General features: G+C 55.8%; 8 protein-coding genes across 8 annotated transcripts; 5 read left to right on the top strand and 3 right to left on the bottom strand.

The window, feature by feature from the left end:
- Positions 1–1,810: 1,810 nt before the first annotated feature.
- Positions 1,811–2,955, top strand: BO70DRAFT_311455 (putative allergen Asp F4-like; the record flags this gene model as incomplete). The annotated part of the gene is made up of 1 exon (XM_025540183.1): positions 1,811–2,955. One exon carries the CDS (start codon positions 1,811–1,813, stop codon positions 2,951–2,953), a length of 1,143 nt encoding a protein of 380 aa, XP_025400975.1.
- Positions 2,956–4,402: 1,447 nt separating this feature from the next.
- On the top strand, positions 4,403–5,846 carry BO70DRAFT_369816 (alpha/beta hydrolase; the record flags this gene model as incomplete). Its single annotated transcript, XM_025544704.1, has 4 exons — positions 4,403–4,437; positions 4,559–5,455; positions 5,492–5,683; positions 5,792–5,846. The coding sequence occupies 4 exons, from the start codon at positions 4,403–4,405 to the stop codon at positions 5,844–5,846; spliced, it is 1,179 nt and encodes a 392-aa protein (XP_025400974.1).
- A 483-nt stretch (positions 5,847–6,329) lies between these two features.
- On the top strand, positions 6,330–6,635 carry BO70DRAFT_394758 (uncharacterized protein; the record flags this gene model as incomplete). The annotated part of the gene is made up of 2 exons (XM_025546488.1): positions 6,330–6,547; positions 6,599–6,635. 2 exons carry the CDS (start codon positions 6,330–6,332, stop codon positions 6,633–6,635), a joined length of 255 nt encoding a protein of 84 aa, XP_025400973.1.
- A 467-nt stretch (positions 6,636–7,102) lies between these two features.
- BO70DRAFT_378401 (uncharacterized protein) lies at positions 7,103–8,284 on the bottom strand (the record flags this gene model as incomplete). Its single annotated transcript, XM_025545264.1, has 1 exon — positions 7,103–8,284. One exon carries the CDS (start codon positions 8,282–8,284, stop codon positions 7,130–7,132), a length of 1,155 nt encoding a protein of 384 aa, XP_025400972.1. The 3' UTR covers positions 7,103–7,129.
- Positions 8,285–10,529: 2,245 nt separating this feature from the next.
- On the bottom strand, positions 10,530–11,312 carry BO70DRAFT_394755 (uncharacterized protein; the record flags this gene model as incomplete). Its single annotated transcript, XM_025546487.1, has 1 exon — positions 10,530–11,312. The coding sequence occupies one exon, from the start codon at positions 11,310–11,312 to the stop codon at positions 10,530–10,532; it is 783 nt and encodes a 260-aa protein (XP_025400971.1).
- Positions 11,064–11,781, top strand: BO70DRAFT_427750 (uncharacterized protein; the record flags this gene model as incomplete). The annotated part of the gene is made up of 1 exon (XM_025547908.1): positions 11,064–11,781. The coding sequence occupies exon 1, from the start codon at positions 11,404–11,406 to the stop codon at positions 11,779–11,781; it is 378 nt and encodes a 125-aa protein (XP_025400970.1). The 5' UTR covers positions 11,064–11,403.
- Positions 11,782–12,828: 1,047 nt separating this feature from the next.
- On the top strand, positions 12,829–13,502 carry BO70DRAFT_386054 (YbhB/YbcL family Raf kinase inhibitor-like protein; the record flags this gene model as incomplete). The annotated part of the gene is made up of 2 exons (XM_025545788.1): positions 12,829–12,954; positions 13,071–13,502. The coding sequence occupies 2 exons, from the start codon at positions 12,829–12,831 to the stop codon at positions 13,500–13,502; spliced, it is 558 nt and encodes a 185-aa protein (XP_025400969.1).
- A 269-nt stretch (positions 13,503–13,771) lies between these two features.
- BO70DRAFT_333147 (class I SAM-dependent methyltransferase) lies at positions 13,772–14,771 on the bottom strand (the record flags this gene model as incomplete). The annotated part of the gene is made up of 1 exon (XM_025540957.1): positions 13,772–14,771. The coding sequence occupies exon 1, from the start codon at positions 14,711–14,713 to the stop codon at positions 13,772–13,774; it is 942 nt and encodes a 313-aa protein (XP_025400968.1). The 5' UTR covers positions 14,714–14,771.
- Positions 14,772–15,447: the final 676 nt, after the last annotated feature.

Below are 15,447 nucleotides of genomic sequence, written 5' to 3'. Positions count from 1 at the left end.
TCTCTCTTCTTTCTTTCCTTTTTTTGGAGTTTTGTTTCATTTTTTCGAAGCTATCATGTCCTAACCCAGGCTGAAGGAATTTTTTTACAAGGATGTCCAGTGTTCACACATGCATGTTTGACAACTGGAGTGGCTTCTTAATTTTATTTTATTTTATTTTTTCGTTTTCTTTTTTTCTTTTTTTTTTTCCCAGGCAAACCAAACACCTCGGAAAACCCCAACCCGAGTCCTCCCCTCCGCGGCAGTCCTCCGTACCTGCATCCGGGTCTCGGCCAGGAACCGCCAGGCTGGGCAGCCCGCTGAGCCCAGGGCATACGCACCACCCAGGCTGGGCGCGTTGACTTTTCTCCCCTTCCGTACGGTACCTACCTGAGCGAAGCCATGGGAGGGGGCGGCGGCAAGAAATAAGGTGATCTCGCGAACCTTGGATTCGTAAGCGGCAAACCTGGGAACAGCCACTAGCTAGCTGGCCTTGGGTTAGCCGTTAGATAGATCCTGGTGACTGGTTGTGGTGGTGGTGTGGCATACGTAAGTGAGGCCCCACTGCAGGCGCCCGTCGGGTTGGCGGCCCTAATCCGGGGGCTTTGGCCGGGAGGAGAAAGGAAGGTTCCGAATGATGACGGGGAGAGTGACGGTGTGTCTGAGGGCGATGAAGATACGACACTTCTGCAGACAGTGCTGAGGGCAGTCTGCCGATCGAGCACAGGATTATTGCCCATCCACACGTGGTGTTGTTGATCGATCTGGACGACGACCAGCAAAGAAAGGAGTTGCACGGCTAACCCGCGCTAGCCGATGCTTAACTCCGCCCGTCCCACCGGCCGGCTTTGGTTTCTGCCTGGACACTACACCGATCGAGTCTAGATAGATAGACTAGATGCCTCAAAATGGCCGAATTGGACCATCGGGCTAGTAACTACTAACTAGATAACTAACTGACTGGCTGTTAAGACAGACTTTGCTTGCCCCGCCCCACCAACACCACTCCAACCATCCAACCATTCCCATTCAACCAACATCTCGCCGCCGTGGCGTCCCGGAGTCAGGAACAGGAATGCTGCCATTCGTCCGAGCAACCTGGCTGGCCAGTGGCCAGTGGCCATGGCCAGAACACATGGCGCAAAAGATCCGTGCCGCTGCAACACGATAGGCGGGCGACAGTGCGCCTTTCCCCTGCTCGCCATCCAGCGCCGGCGTGACGACGCAAGGGGCGGGCTTACGTAGGAGCGCTGGCATGCCAGACTCGTCTGGTGCGTGCCTGGTGGGTGGAGCACGTCAACAAACAACATTGGCTGCGAGGCGAGGAGAGGAGGAGTAGTAGAGGAGTATAACCTGCCCCTCCTGCAGGCGAGGGAGGCGGGAGGCAGACTGTCAGAGGGATCGCGTCGTGGTCTGCGTTTCAGCCTGCCTGCCCTAACCGGGGCTATCGATTCGGCCTCCCTCGACTAGTCGTCGACCCGGACCATGGCCACGCTGTCGCTGTCGCTGCTCCTGCTCCAAGCCTCCAATGCTGACGATTGCTGAGTCTGTTTGCTCCACAGGCTAGACGACCAGACTGGACCCAGCCCAACAGGGGCCGTCGACTAGTCGCCGGACTAATCGTCGTATATCCTATATACAGTCCAGCCCGGCCACCGTCGCCCGCCCCTCTCCTGCCACCATCTCCCTCCTTACCTGCATCTCCAGTCATTCCTTTGGACCCTGCGATCCCGAGCCGCAGAGCGCTGCTCGTCCCTCCTTTCGACCGCCGTCCAGTCCGCGGATGCAGATTGACTTGACATCTGATTGATTTGTAACTTCACCCACCACCATGCAGTGGAAATCCCTCCTTCTGTGCATCGCCGTGGCCGAGTCGGCCCTGGCTCGCACCCACGGCCACCAGCGCCGCGAGCACTCGCACGGCCATGACAACGCCCACCTGGCCGCCCGCGGGGTTGTCACCGTCGTCACCGTCGAGCACGTCACCCTGACCACCACCGTCTACGGCGCCCCTCCCACCACCACCACCACCACCACCGCGGCCCCCACCACCACCGAGGACTCCTCCGCCGCCTTCGTGGAAATCGACGCCAACGAGGACATCCAGATCAGCGCCAGCCTCAGCCTGTCCCTTGGCCTGGGACTGGGCGAGACCACCACCCACACGAGCACCCACACGCACGTCGAGACAAGCACCCACACCCAAACCCACCACTCCACCTCCACCTCCACCAGCACATCCACTAGCACGCACCACACCAGCACGGCCACCGTCGCGTCCAGCAGCGCGTCCGCGACCGCCTCCTCCTCCTCCAGCAGCAGCGACTGGGCCTCCACTCTGTCCAGCGGCGACTACAGCACGGCGGGCTTCGGCGCGGTAACGACCTCCAGCGGAAGCGGGATCGAATACAGCGGCAACGTCGGCAGCCCATGGGGCAGCAACATCATTGAGGTGTCGGCCTCGTCCGCGTCATCCTACAAATACGTCATCCAGATCAAGGGCAGCAACACGGAGGACTGGTTCGTCAGCTTCTGGAACAAGATCGGCCCCGATGGCGGCATGAACGGCTGGTACGGCTACTCGGCGCTGAACTTCTCGCTCGCGGCCGGCGAGACCCGCTACGTTGCCTTCGACGAGGACTCGCAGGGTGGATGGGGCGCCGCCAAGGGCGACTCCCTCCCCACCGACGACTACGGCGGTTATTCGTGCACCTGGGGTGAGTTCGACTTCGGCGACACCGAGAATGAGTCCTGGTCGGGTTGGGATGTTAGTGCCATTCAGGCGCAGGAGGCCGATCAGACCGTTCAGGGTATGCGTATTTGCGAGTACGAGGATAAGCAGTGCTCGTATATCACTTCGGGGGCTGGGGAGGTGGTTAATGCGTATACTTCTTCCGAGGCCTCGGTTGATGGTATTGGGGGGACGTTGTCGGCTGGTCCCGTGAGGTTGACGGTGGAGGTGGATTATAGTTAGTTAGTTGGTTGGTTGGGCTAGATGGCTAGGTTCGGTTGGAGGGGGTGTATATTTTGTTTATTTGTGGGGGTGACAGGCTCTGAGGGGCCCTGTTTTTTTTTTTTTTTCTTTTCTTCTTCTTGTTCTCTTCTCTTCTCCTCTTTCTTTCTCGCTGTATATATATAGGATTGGCTGGGTGAATGAATGGGGTCGGTGTACATAGTACATAGTACTATATATATGCGTCGCGAGTGAATTAAAGACTGCGAGATAGAAGATCTTGTTGATTGGATCCTGATCGGTTGGGGGTTTATCTATCCATATCTTTCTATATCGATCAGTGTCGGTGTCTGTCAGTGCCAGAGTGGGGAGGTTCTTGTGGCTGATCATCAGAGCAGAGGCACGGTAGCCTATTTCATACTTATTATTACTTTACTTCACCTTACTCAATACGATATGATATCATCTTTCATTTTCTCACCACCTCGGGATTCAATCCTTAACAGTCTAGTCAGTGGCCAGTAGTCAGTGCCCCCCCCATCCCTCGCTCCATCCGATCTCATCTTATCTTCACGGCTCACGCGTGTCTGTCTGTCTGTCTGTCTTACTTTGAAACCGGCCCGGGCGGCGGGCGCTGATCAACCGCTCTGCTCCACCATTCAATTTGCAATTTAGGTAGGATATGCTATCTATCTAGTATCTGCTGCTGGCACCTGCTGGGACGATCCGGATCGACACCGTGGTGGATTCAATTCGATGCCAATATTATGTATCTGTATCTGTACTGTATGATACCGGGTCGTGACTTGCAATATGGTATGGTATGGTATGGTATGGTATCTATCTGACATTTCGGCCAGAAGATTTTTTTTATCTACCTAGATGCTAGATGGGATGATGAATAGGGATGTTTGTTTCTGTCTGATGTTTGTGTCTGTGTGTGTGGTGTGGTTAGGTAGGTTACTTACCTACTTACTATACCTACTTACCTTGTACGGCATAAGGTAGGTAATCAATACAACCACACATATCTAGGTCCTGATCCAAGCCGCGTTTTCCATCTTCAGGTTCATGGTTCACGAAGCGCAGTGTGGAATTATCCGGGGTGGTTTTGCTTGCGCGTTATGGTATACCTTACAATTATAATGCTGGAGTGGGTGACTGTTACTCCTTTTTGGGACTCCTGGAATGTATCCGGACGGAGTCTTATAGTAATTTAGTATAACTAGCAAATTTTACCTACGTACAAGTTTGCTGCGCAATGCGGGGCTTCCCGTATCTACCTTACTATAGTACTCCGTACTGTACTCTGTAATGTCTGTCATAAAACCACGTCACAGGCTGCATGGTGCGTTATGCTGTGCTCATCCTGAGTCATCACTATGCAACGCACCCTCCCCTCGCTTTCTGTCTGTTCATCCTGTTCTTGCCATCTCTTCAACCTCCGATCGGACACCCAATGCCGCCAGGATGGATCAGGCTCCAGGGGCCCCGGTTGTCCCAAGGTCACCCCTTTCAATGCACCCCTGCCAGACTGGCCTGTCCCAGGACAGCCGCGCGAGCACACGGCTACCTTGCATCCAACCCAACTCCCCGCAGACCAGTCGGTCGCGATGATCGTCCGAGGGCCTCCCCGCCACTACGCACTCTCTTCACACACGCCTTACCCCCCATTCTCGTACCCCCAACCATCTTCCTCGGCCTGCTCTTCGCCCTGTGGACATGGAAATGCTTCTGGATCGTCGCCATGCAGGAGAAACTTCTGTACCTGACGTGGCTGCCGCCCTTTGCACGTTCCGAGAAAATTGCCGACTACAAGGCCGAATGCGGGCCCGTGCAGTGGCAGGAAATGCGAATACGGAGCCTCGATGGCACCCCGTTGGCGTTATGCGAAGGCCGGATCACCGGTGACACGGCACCCATGCCTCGCACGGGGAAGAAGTCGTCCGTGGTCATTTGCTATTTTCAAGGCAACGGCGGGTCGACCCCCATGCGCTTGCCGCTGCTCTCGCAAACTCTCCGCGCGATTGATGCGTCCGCAACTCTTGCCTCTTCGTCGCACCCCCCCAGAGAGGTCTGCTACACCGTGGTCGCTTTATCCTATCGCGGATACTGGTCATCCTCGGGTCACCCCACACAGTCCGGCATCGAGCGCGACGTTCAAGCTTTCTTGGACTGGGTCGTGGAAACCTATGCAGCACCCGAAACCGATCTCCGGATAATTCTCTGGGGTCACAGTCTCGGCTCTGCAATTGCCAGCACCGGTCTCGCGTCGTATCTTTCTCGCTCCGGAGATGGGCCGATTGCGGGGTTGGTCCTCGAGGCGCCGACGTCCAGTGTCAAGGATATGCTGATCAATCTGTATCCCCAGAAATGGTTGCCATATCGGTACCTGTGGCCATTCTTGCGCAGCCACTGGGACAGTACGATGGCCATGGAACGGATGGCTTATTGGGGGCATCGGAGCGATGCGAAGCATGGCCGAGAGAGGAGCAATGGTGACGGTTTGGTGGTGCGCCCCACGTCCGGAGCTCAGCTCCCAAGCCCCGTCACGCCTAGATTCATCCCCCCGATTCTTATCTTGTCGGCAGAGAAGGATGAAGTGATCCCACCGCATGCAGCGAATGACCTGGAGACCGCAGGGCGGAGTTTGGGGTTGGATATCACTAGGAAGCAGGTGCTCGGCGCGATGCACACGGAGGCATCAGTCAAAGCGGAGGGTAAAAGGGCGCTCGTGGATTTTATTCTTCGGTGTTCGTTCGCGCAATCTGCTGTGTCGCCAAAAAAAGGAGGTCTTGAAGATCCTGCAAGCCATGCGTGATTTTAGTACAGAACATTCCAGATTTATTCTTTATGCAGGAAAAGGGTTGTGAGAGTGTCTTCTGCCGCGACAAGGAAAAGCTCTACCCATTGATTGGACTGCTGTTGACGAACATGCAACTCATTAGTTATCTTGTTGATGAGCTCTCGAAACCTGTGCCGCAACTTATGAGCACTTCAGCTCGATGATTGCTTGTCCCGAAAGCCCACCCTTTCCCAGAGTGGATGCAGGTGTCGTGGTTCTCGGATGAGGGGGTCATCGTCTGCATCTTACTTCTTGTGTCCTTGCGATGTTTGGTGTGGCTGACGGGCTGTGTTACATACTGGGTCGCTTCGTTTGCATCTCTCAGATCCACACCCTCAACCTCTCCTCACCCTTCTTTTCCAAGTCTTCCATCTCCCGCAAGCTCCTCATCCTCAAGTACAGTGTTTGAGATTCATAAATCATACAGTCGACGCTAAGGACATTATCATCATGAAATGTGGAAATGGCTCAAAGCTGAGGTTTGTCGCCGTCGACCTAGGTGTCCAGAAACTGGCACAGAGTTAGGCCACGCAGAGCCACAGGGTGCTGCCCATGTCCATGCAAGGCCTGGTCTCAACCAGTGCTGCTTCGCACGACAGCCCCGATGATCCCGACCCCGACGTCGATGAAGGAACGGATCCCTCACTCTCCACCCATCGAGCGACGTCCGATCATGAGGAAAGCCTGGATGGGATTGTCACGCGAAAGCTGTCAGCTGCAGCTCTGAAAGATGTCATCTACAACAAACTCCTCAGTGGCTGTCAAAACATGTAAGACCTTTGACACTGTTCCCATCCATCGCACCCTAACAAACGCAACAGGTTCCAGTGGGTAGTCCTCCAGATCGCTGAAATTTAACGATGTGAAACGGAAGATGCTGTACATTCCGTTCTAGCCCAACTTTCCCGTGGGCTGGAAAGTCCGTATACAAAGATTATATACAGCGAAATTCAGTCTTGGACAGCTGTGCGCTTGAGCATTAAGGGGGATACGATAAATCTGGGTAACGGTGTTAGCGAAGAATCGATACTGGTATTATGTCAGAACCTTATTCTCCTTGACCCTCGCGAACATGTGTGGAAATTATCACATCGCTCGGTGGGGGACTTCTTTGAGAAAAAGGTGTGGAGCACGGGGGGAGAGGGAGCGCTACTGCGGGGAACTAAGCAACGATAATAGTAAGGCCTACACTCTGTACGTACGCTCTCTGCCATGCTGCATAACTGATTCGATTTTTATTAGGATACACACATACACCGCTCAGAAGCAACGACAACCCTTCCCAAACAACCGAAGACAATCAACGCAAACTCATCCCCCGTCTCCCCGTCTTGTCTCATCGCGAAGCCCTTCTATCCACTCACGCCCTTGACAATTCCGCACATCCCATTGGACATCTGGATCGTCGACGCGCTCGAATGCACTGAGGCGGACGCATAGGTGCTCGCGGAGCAGGAGGTGGTCCCAATCAGGTAGCAGTACTTGACGGAGGAGGTGACGGCATTATAGTAGGACATGGCGCAGGTATCGGACTGCATGCAGCTGACGCAGCAGTCGTAGGCCGACGCCGTGTTCCCCACCGTCAGTTTCTCGCCCGGCACGCTGCTGAAGGTGATGTAGTAGATGTATTCGCCGGCGAAGCTGCCGAAGTCGGACGAGAGGGGCGCGGAGGCGATGTTGTTGGTCGCGCATGCGGCGTACATGGAGGTTGAGCTGGTGGCGGAGATGGTCGAGGTTGAGGTCACGGTTGTGGTGAGGGGGGCGGCGGTCGTGGTGGAGGTGAGGGTGGAGGTCGTGGTGGTGGTGACGACGGAGGAGATGGTCGTTGGGACCGCCGTGCTGGTTGTCGTCAGCGTGCTGGTCGTCGTCAGGGTTGTGGTGGCCCCGGCCGCTGTCTGCGTGAGAGCGCTGGCCGTCACGGTCGCGATGATCGTGCTCTGCACCATCGTTGTTTCCGTGCATTCCACGGCTTGCGGGTATTGGTAGTCGTCTAGCAGGGGCGCGCAGTCGGTGTCGGTGTCTGCTGCGCGGGAGCGTTTGGCGTGTACGGCCGTGGGGAGCGTGTCCATGATGGGGGTGAAGCCGGCGGGCGCGGCGATGGTGGAGGTCGAGGTGATGGTCGTGGACAGGGTAACGACGGCGGTGCTGGTGATGAGGTCCGGGGCCAGAGTCACGGTCTGGGTGTCGATCTCGGTCGACGTGGTGGTGAGGATGTCGGTGATGGCGTCCGCCGTCGTGGTCAGCGTGATGGTCTCATATGCCGTGGTCCAGGCGGTCGACACGGCGGGTGTGACGGTGACCGTGGGCTGGGTGGTGGAGGTGATCCGGACGGCTTCCTCCTCGACGGTCTGGGTGACGGTGGTGGTCGGCACCGGACCGGCCAGAGAGCTGGTGCCAACCTGCGTCGAGCAGCTGGTCGACGTCAGAGTCACAGTGTCCGCGCATGCCTGGCCCAGGAGCAGGCCGGCCAGGAGGGTGAGGACGCCAATGGAGGAGGAGGAGGGCATGGTGTCTGCGTCTGCGAAGAGGACAGAGGGCAGGTCAGTGGCTGGAGAAGAGAAACGGAGGGGGATCGAATGCCCCCTGGGGGATTTAAATATGGCGAGACCCCTCCAGAGTACCAGGTCGGCTATTGTATCCCCAGGAATTAGGGTTGCGAGTGGGAGCGGGCCAATCTCCCGTTCGGGTTAACCACCGCAACCACAGCACCCCATGCAGCGATCGTACCTGAGTCGCGCGTGGCACTATTGATTGTTTCTCAGCTGCGCTTCGTATTTCCCCGCCATGGGGTGAAAATAGCCGACATGACATCCCTTAAAAGCCCTACCCTGATTCTCCCCCTCCTCCCCGGGGAAAACTTCTTCGCTCCTTTCTCTGCACCGCATCGCATGTCTCTCGTTTGATCACACTCGTTTCACTGCAGCCTCCCTCTGCAGCCATGATGGGTCTATCGTGGGCTCGGGGTTGGATCCTCGCAGTCCTCCTGCTGCAATGGAGCATTGTGCTGGCCGTCCGGGCGCCCAGCGAGTCGTCCACGTCGGGACATCACCACTGGACGCATGTCCCTCGATCGCTGCCCGTTCGCACCGCGTGCACTTCATCGGTGGCTGTACCATCCAGCTCCAGCTCAGCCCTGATTCACTCCGCGACCAACTCCCGTGGGACTGTGCCACTCCCTTCGCAGTCCCTTATCCGCGCCAGCTCGTCGCTGCCTTCGTCCAGCGCGAGGGTATCGCACCCCTGGACTTACACCTCGAGGCCGCTCCCTCATCGCCACAACTGCACGGCGCATTACTCGACGCCCGTCCCCAGCTCTTCCCGGGTCGCGTCCGCGTCCGCGTCCAGTTCCATTCCTTACATCCGGCCCACCCGCAGCTCGTCCGTCGTGACCGTTCCGTCTGGCAGACCCTCTCCGATCCCGTCCTCTGTGCCTTATAGCCGGCCCGCACCTAGCTCGTCCGCGGTGGCTTCATCGGCGCCGGCTATCTCGTCGGTCCCGATCGCTTCCTCCCATCTGTCTTCGTCCAGGCCTACGAGGAGCTCTTCTCTGGTCTCTGTGCCCAGCTCAATTCGTGCCCCACCCAGTGGTGTACCGGTGTCTCGTAATGCAACCCGGCCTTACTCGTCGACCTCGGGGAAGCCTTCTGTGGTGGTGGCGACCTTCACCTCCCCGTCTTCTGAAGCAACGTTTCCTTCGGAACATTCGAGCTCTGCTTCTCAGTCCGCGGCAACGTTGCCCTCAGGACACTCGGTTTCCCTGTCTCAGTCCGCGCCCAGGACCACCAATCCGGCATCTCTCGCAACGTCAACGCAGGCCATCACGATTGGAGGATCGTCTGCACCTCAGTTGACGACTTCCACGATCCTGACCACTCGCACCGCAACAATCACCGCCTGTCCCTCCAGTGTGACCAACTGCCCTGCCCGGTCCAAGACAACGTATCTCACCACCGAGACAATCGTCGTGTCCACGACTATCTGCCCTGTCACGGCAACCGAAACGTCTGGTCCTACGTCCGTGACATCTGCTGCGGAGACCGGTATTGCTTCAGACAGCAGCCCCAGGCTCACGACTTCCACGATCCTGACCACCCGCACCGCAACCATCACTGCCTGCCCGTCCAGCGTGACCAACTGCCCTGCACGGTCCAAGACCACCTACCTCACCACCGAAACCATCGTCGTCTCCACGACCGTATGCCCGATCACCGAAGCCGACACAAATCCCGCGACGACAACTGCAGCACCAGTGCAGACAGCCGCCGACGCAGCCGGCAACGGAAGTCCCAGCCTGACCACCTCCACCATCCTGACCACCCGCACCGCAACCATCACCGCCTGTCCCTCCAGCGTGACCAACTGCCCTGCGCGGTCCAAGACCACCTACCTCACCACCGAAACCATCGTCGTCTCCACGACCATCTGCCCCGTCACCGAGACCCAGTCCTCCGGCGCCCAGACAACCCCATCCGCACAGCAGCCCACCGACAGCGCCAACCCCCGTCTCACCACTTCAACCATCTTCACCACCCGGATCTCCACAACCACCGCATGCCCTTCTTCCCAATCCACCTGTCTCCCACAGTCCAAGACCACTTTCCTCACCACCGAAACCCTCGTCGCCTCCACCACCGTCTACCCACTTCCAGTCTCTGAACCTTCAGGCTCAGACACACCCTCCACCCTGGCTTCATCTCCATCTCCATCTCTCCCTCTCCCTCTCACCACCGCCCCCGGTGCATCCAACAACGTTTACTCCCTCTCCACTGCGTCTGTCCTGACCACCCGCATCGCTACCGTTACGGCTTGTCCCCGGGATTCTCCTGGCTGTGGCCCCTCCGACATGTCCACTTTCGTTTCCACCGAGACGTGGCTCGTCCCGACTACTGTTACGGTCACTGTGGCTGGTTCGGGGATTACGCCCTCGGCTGTGGTGGGCGGCGGCGTGGCGTCTACGGCGACTGCTGCCTCTGGGGAGGTTTCTGCGTCCAAGGGATCGGGGGATAGCGGAGATGACTCTGGTTCTGGGGCTGAGGGATCGGGTGGATCTGAAGGTGCCTCAGGTGCCTCAGGTTCCTCAGGCTCGTTAGGTTCCTCAGGCTCGTCAGGTTCCTCAGGCTCGTCTGGCTCCTCAGGCTCGTCTGGCTCCTCAGGCTCGTCTGGCTCCTCAGGCTCGTCTGGCTCCTCAGGCTCGTCTGGCTCCTCAGGCTCGTTAGGTTCCTCAGGCTCGTCGGCGCCCTCAGGCTCGTCGGCGTCCTCAGGCTCGTCGGCGTCCTCAGGTTTCTCAGGTTCCTCAGGCTCGTCGGCGTCCTCAGGCTCCTCAGGTTCCTCAGGCTCGTCGGCGTCCTCAGGCTCCTCAGGTTCCTCAGGCTCGTCGGCGTCCTCAGGCTCATCGGCGTCCTCAGGCTCGTCCGGGTCATCAGACTCCTCCAGCACCACGGAAATCACAGGATCCGAATCAGCCGCCCAAAACCCCTCCGGCGCCAGCGCAGTCGACTCCAACCCTGAAGGAACCTCATCGGAAACCACCATCATAGCAGCCACCACTGCAACAGTCACTGCCTGCACCAACGGCCAAACATCCTGTCCCGCATCTCTCCGTCATACGTACACGACCATTGTCGCAATGCAGACGGGCTCTGGCTCTAGCTCGAGTTCAGGTTTGGGCTCTGGCTCTGGCTCGGGCTCTGGCTTGAGTAACTCCGCGACCGAGAATATGGGCTCCCAGCCTTTCGGATCCGGGTCTTATAGAATCGGCGGTGGATACTCGAATTCGACAGCGACGTCCAGCTCGATGCGCTTCCAGGCTAGTCCTCAGTCGCTCAAGAGCAGCAGCAGTGTCTCGGCGTCGTCGGCGTCGTCGTCATCAACAGGGTCTGTGGCTTTTACGTCGACGGCACAGATGCCAGTGTTTACAGGCGGGGCGGCAGGGATGTCCATGATGATGGGCATGAAGGGGTTGGGTTTGGGGATGGCGGTTTTGCTGGGGTTGGTTTTGGTGTGATTGATATGTAGTTTTGTTTTGTGGGGAGGGGGGTGCTGTGATTTTGTGATAGTGTAGGTAATATTTTCTTTGATATTATATATTATATTTCTTTTTGTTGGTGTGTTTGTTGGTGGTTGTTTTGTTGTGCGGGAGGCTGTATTATATATACTTAAGCGTAGACTAGTTATCTGATGTTAGAGATACAGTATCATATCCACAGACCTATTTACTATCACTCTGAAGTATCTCTCATGTTTTGTAAATCAACAGTAAGTTATATTTTGGATTCCACTAAGATATAATTCTATAGCAAACCACCGCCTCAAAGCTTAGCCCGATATAGCTGTACCACATCCACCTCCAATCCCTGTCCTACTAACTTCTTCATTCCAGACCAAGCCAGAAGAAAAGAGAATCCTTATCTTGTGTTTCTGATTGGTAGACGCGCATCTATATATATTTCTGGGGTACCCTTCTTCGATCTGAGAACAACAATCTGGTATTCTGTGTGATGTCTTGAGTACCCCATAAACATACTTCCTATGTACCAGAGCGGTAGATCAGATCGCACACCAATCTGAGTCTGACTGACACTGACAGGCAATCCCAATCCCAACTCCCAGCCTAAGTGGGCTGTGGTTGTGGTTGTGGTTGTGGTTGTGGTCAGTCCCGCTCCGACCGCCGGCCGCGTTCCCAATGCGGCCCGGCCAGCCATCGCCATCGGCGCTATTCGGTGCTTATCGCCGCTATTCCCGCCACGCTGCAGCAGATCAGATGGATGGCAGTTGGGAATAGGGGGTTCTGTGGTGCTGTGGTGCATGTTCTGGCAAGCAGTGGGTGCTGATGAGATTTCTCTCGGCACGGTAAAGCCTTGCAGTAACTTTTTTTTTTTTTTTTAACATCCTTCAACATCCTACCTATTATTATTATCTATTTATCTACCTACCTACCAACAAGCCTGCTGTTAAAATTCAACACTCCCACCCACCCAGCAACAACTTACTACTTATCAAACCAACCCACACCCACAATTAATTTCCAAAAAAGAAGAAAAGAAAAAAAAAAATGAACCACCTCCCCCCACCCCTGGAATCCCTCCTCGGCCGACTCCTCCGCTCCCAACGCGCCCACGACCCCAAACTCCTCACACGCCTCAGCCCAACCATCCACTCCCTCCCGCCCACGCTCACCGTGACCTCGCCCATCGGGCCCTCCCCTCCCCGCTGCCGACCGAATACACGCCCCTCGGCGCGAACCGCTTCCCGCCCATCGCCTGGTCCCTCCCCGCCACGGTCGCCCCGGAGCAGGTGCACAGTTATTTGCTGATCGTGGAGGATCCCGACGCGCCGGTCCCGAAGCCCATTGTGCATGGGCTGTTTTATGGCATTCCGGCGGGGAGAGGCGGGGTGCCGGTGGCGGTGGAGGGGGGGGATTTTGAGTTGGATGGAAATGGGGAGGGGGTGGCAGGGAGGTTGTTGAAGGGTGGGTTTCGTGTCGGTGTGAATTGGCATCGGAATGTGTGGAGTGGGCCGAGGCCTGTGTTGGGGCATGGGGTGCATCGGTATTTCTTTCAGGTTGTGGCGTTGGGGGGGGAGATTGCTGGTGCTGGTGGGGATGGGGATGGGGATGGGGTTGCAGGAGGGGGAAAGGCGCTGGGGAAGGAAGAGATCTTGGAGAGGTTGGCGGGTTGTGGGGTTGTTGCTTGGGGGGAGTGGGTGGGGACGTTTGAGAGGAAGTGATGCTTTAGATGGGGTGGGGGGGGGGGGTTATGGTAATGGATGGAGCGGCGGTTTTGGAGGGTGGGAATGGCTATAGAGGGCATACTAATTGTTTTTTATTTTTTTGAAGGATAGATAGTAAGGGTTAGTTAATTTCTATATAGAGCTGGTATTTCTGGAATAGCACACTATATAATCGCATAGATTCATCAAATATGTGCAGTCAATATGTACATGATCTAAAATATCCCATGTAAGCCATCCAAACCATAACTAGATCTGCTCTATCTCTACACCCTCTTCACCACCAACACCACCCCCTGCATCGCCCCCTTAATCTTCTCCTCCCCCTTCTTGACCCCCGCCTCCTGCAACAACCGCTCAATCGCCCGCCGACATCTCCGCACATAATCCTCCTCCGTCCCCACCGTCTCGGGATGCGCCTCCCGCCACCTCGTCACCGGACTAATCGTGCTCACGATACTCTCATACCGATCCATCCCCACCTGAGGCAACTCATCGTGGAAACTCTCCCCGACATCCCACTCCCTGCGCACAAACCCCCGCTCGGGAAACTCCTCGACCGGCTTCTCCAACTGCCACGGCAACACCAACCCCTCATACCTCGACCGCACGAGCACATTGCCAGGAACAAAGTACGGCTTCAGCTCGGTATCCTGCATCTCATCCAGGGTGGTCTGAATCTTCGCTGCATTCGGCATGGACGGATGAAACCGCAGCTCGCCCGTCGTCCACACAATCACACTACCCCCAGGCTTGAGCACCCGCGCCGCGCTGGCCCAGAACTGGTCCATGTCGAACCAGTGCGCCGCGTTCGCCGCCGTGATCAGGTCCACGCTGTGCGCGCCCACCGCGGGCGACAGAGACGCCCCCAGGTCTTCGGCGCTGCAGACCTCGTATCGGATCCCTTCGGAGGTCCCGGTCACCCCACCTTGCGCCCGCGCTGCTTCCACCATCCCCGGGGACGGGTCCAGTCCGATCGCGTGTCGGAAATGTGGCGCGAGAGCCCGCGCCACGTTGCCTGGTCCGCATCCCAGGTCGATTATCGTGTCTAGCTGTCCGCCTGTCGAGGTGTGGTGCTCGAGCACCGCGGCGTAGAGGTTCGCGTGGTAGTCTGGGCGGCCGTGCGCGTAGGCTTGCGCTTGCGCTTGGTTGTAGGCTAGGAAGGTCTGTTCGGCTTTGAATGCCGTGGGAGGGGTGGTTTGGGCCATGGTGGGGGTGGTGGTTGAGAGAGGGTAGAATGGGAGGGAGACAGAGAGGGAGGAAGAGGGCAAGGGAAGGGGGAGGGGGAGATGCCCCGCGGGGTGGCGAGGTATTTATGGGGCCGTCTTGCCGTGTCCGTGTCCGTGTTCCTGTGCACACTGCAATAACTAGAGTCCCCTACCGCCCAACAGACCATCGCCCCCTTCGGGCACCACCCGAAAACTTCAAAATTGTGCATATTTATAAAATTATAATTTTATTATATTTTTTTGTTATTTTTTAATAAAATAATCAAAAATTTAATTAGGCCAATCTGTTTAATAATTATATATAATTAATAAGATAAAATAAATATAAATATTCTAATAATACTGCAAGTTAGAATTCTTAATAATATTCTATAAGAAATTATTAATTTATAATAATTCTGAAGATAGAAATACAGTTTTATATTATTTAATTAAGCTATTAAACTATAAAATACTTACTATAGAAATTAAAGACTTGTAGATATTCTAGTTTAATAATAAGAAAAAATTATATAGTCTTTTAACAGTCTTATTCTTTTATTATATTATATTAATTATAATCTATTAAAACAGCCACCGCGCAGATGTTATAGATAATTAAAATAATATTATTATTATAAATATTACAGATATTATAGATAATTAAAATAATATTATTATTATAAATATTATAAATAATTAAAATAGTATTATTACCTGCGCAGATATAGATA

Source organism: Aspergillus heteromorphus (assembly GCF_003184545.1).
Source record: "Aspergillus heteromorphus CBS 117.55 chromosome Unknown BO70scaffold_7, whole genome shotgun sequence".
Lineage (NCBI taxonomy): Eukaryota > Fungi > Ascomycota > Eurotiomycetes > Eurotiales > Aspergillaceae > Aspergillus > Aspergillus heteromorphus.
This window is presented reverse-complemented; position numbering and strand designations above follow the sequence as displayed.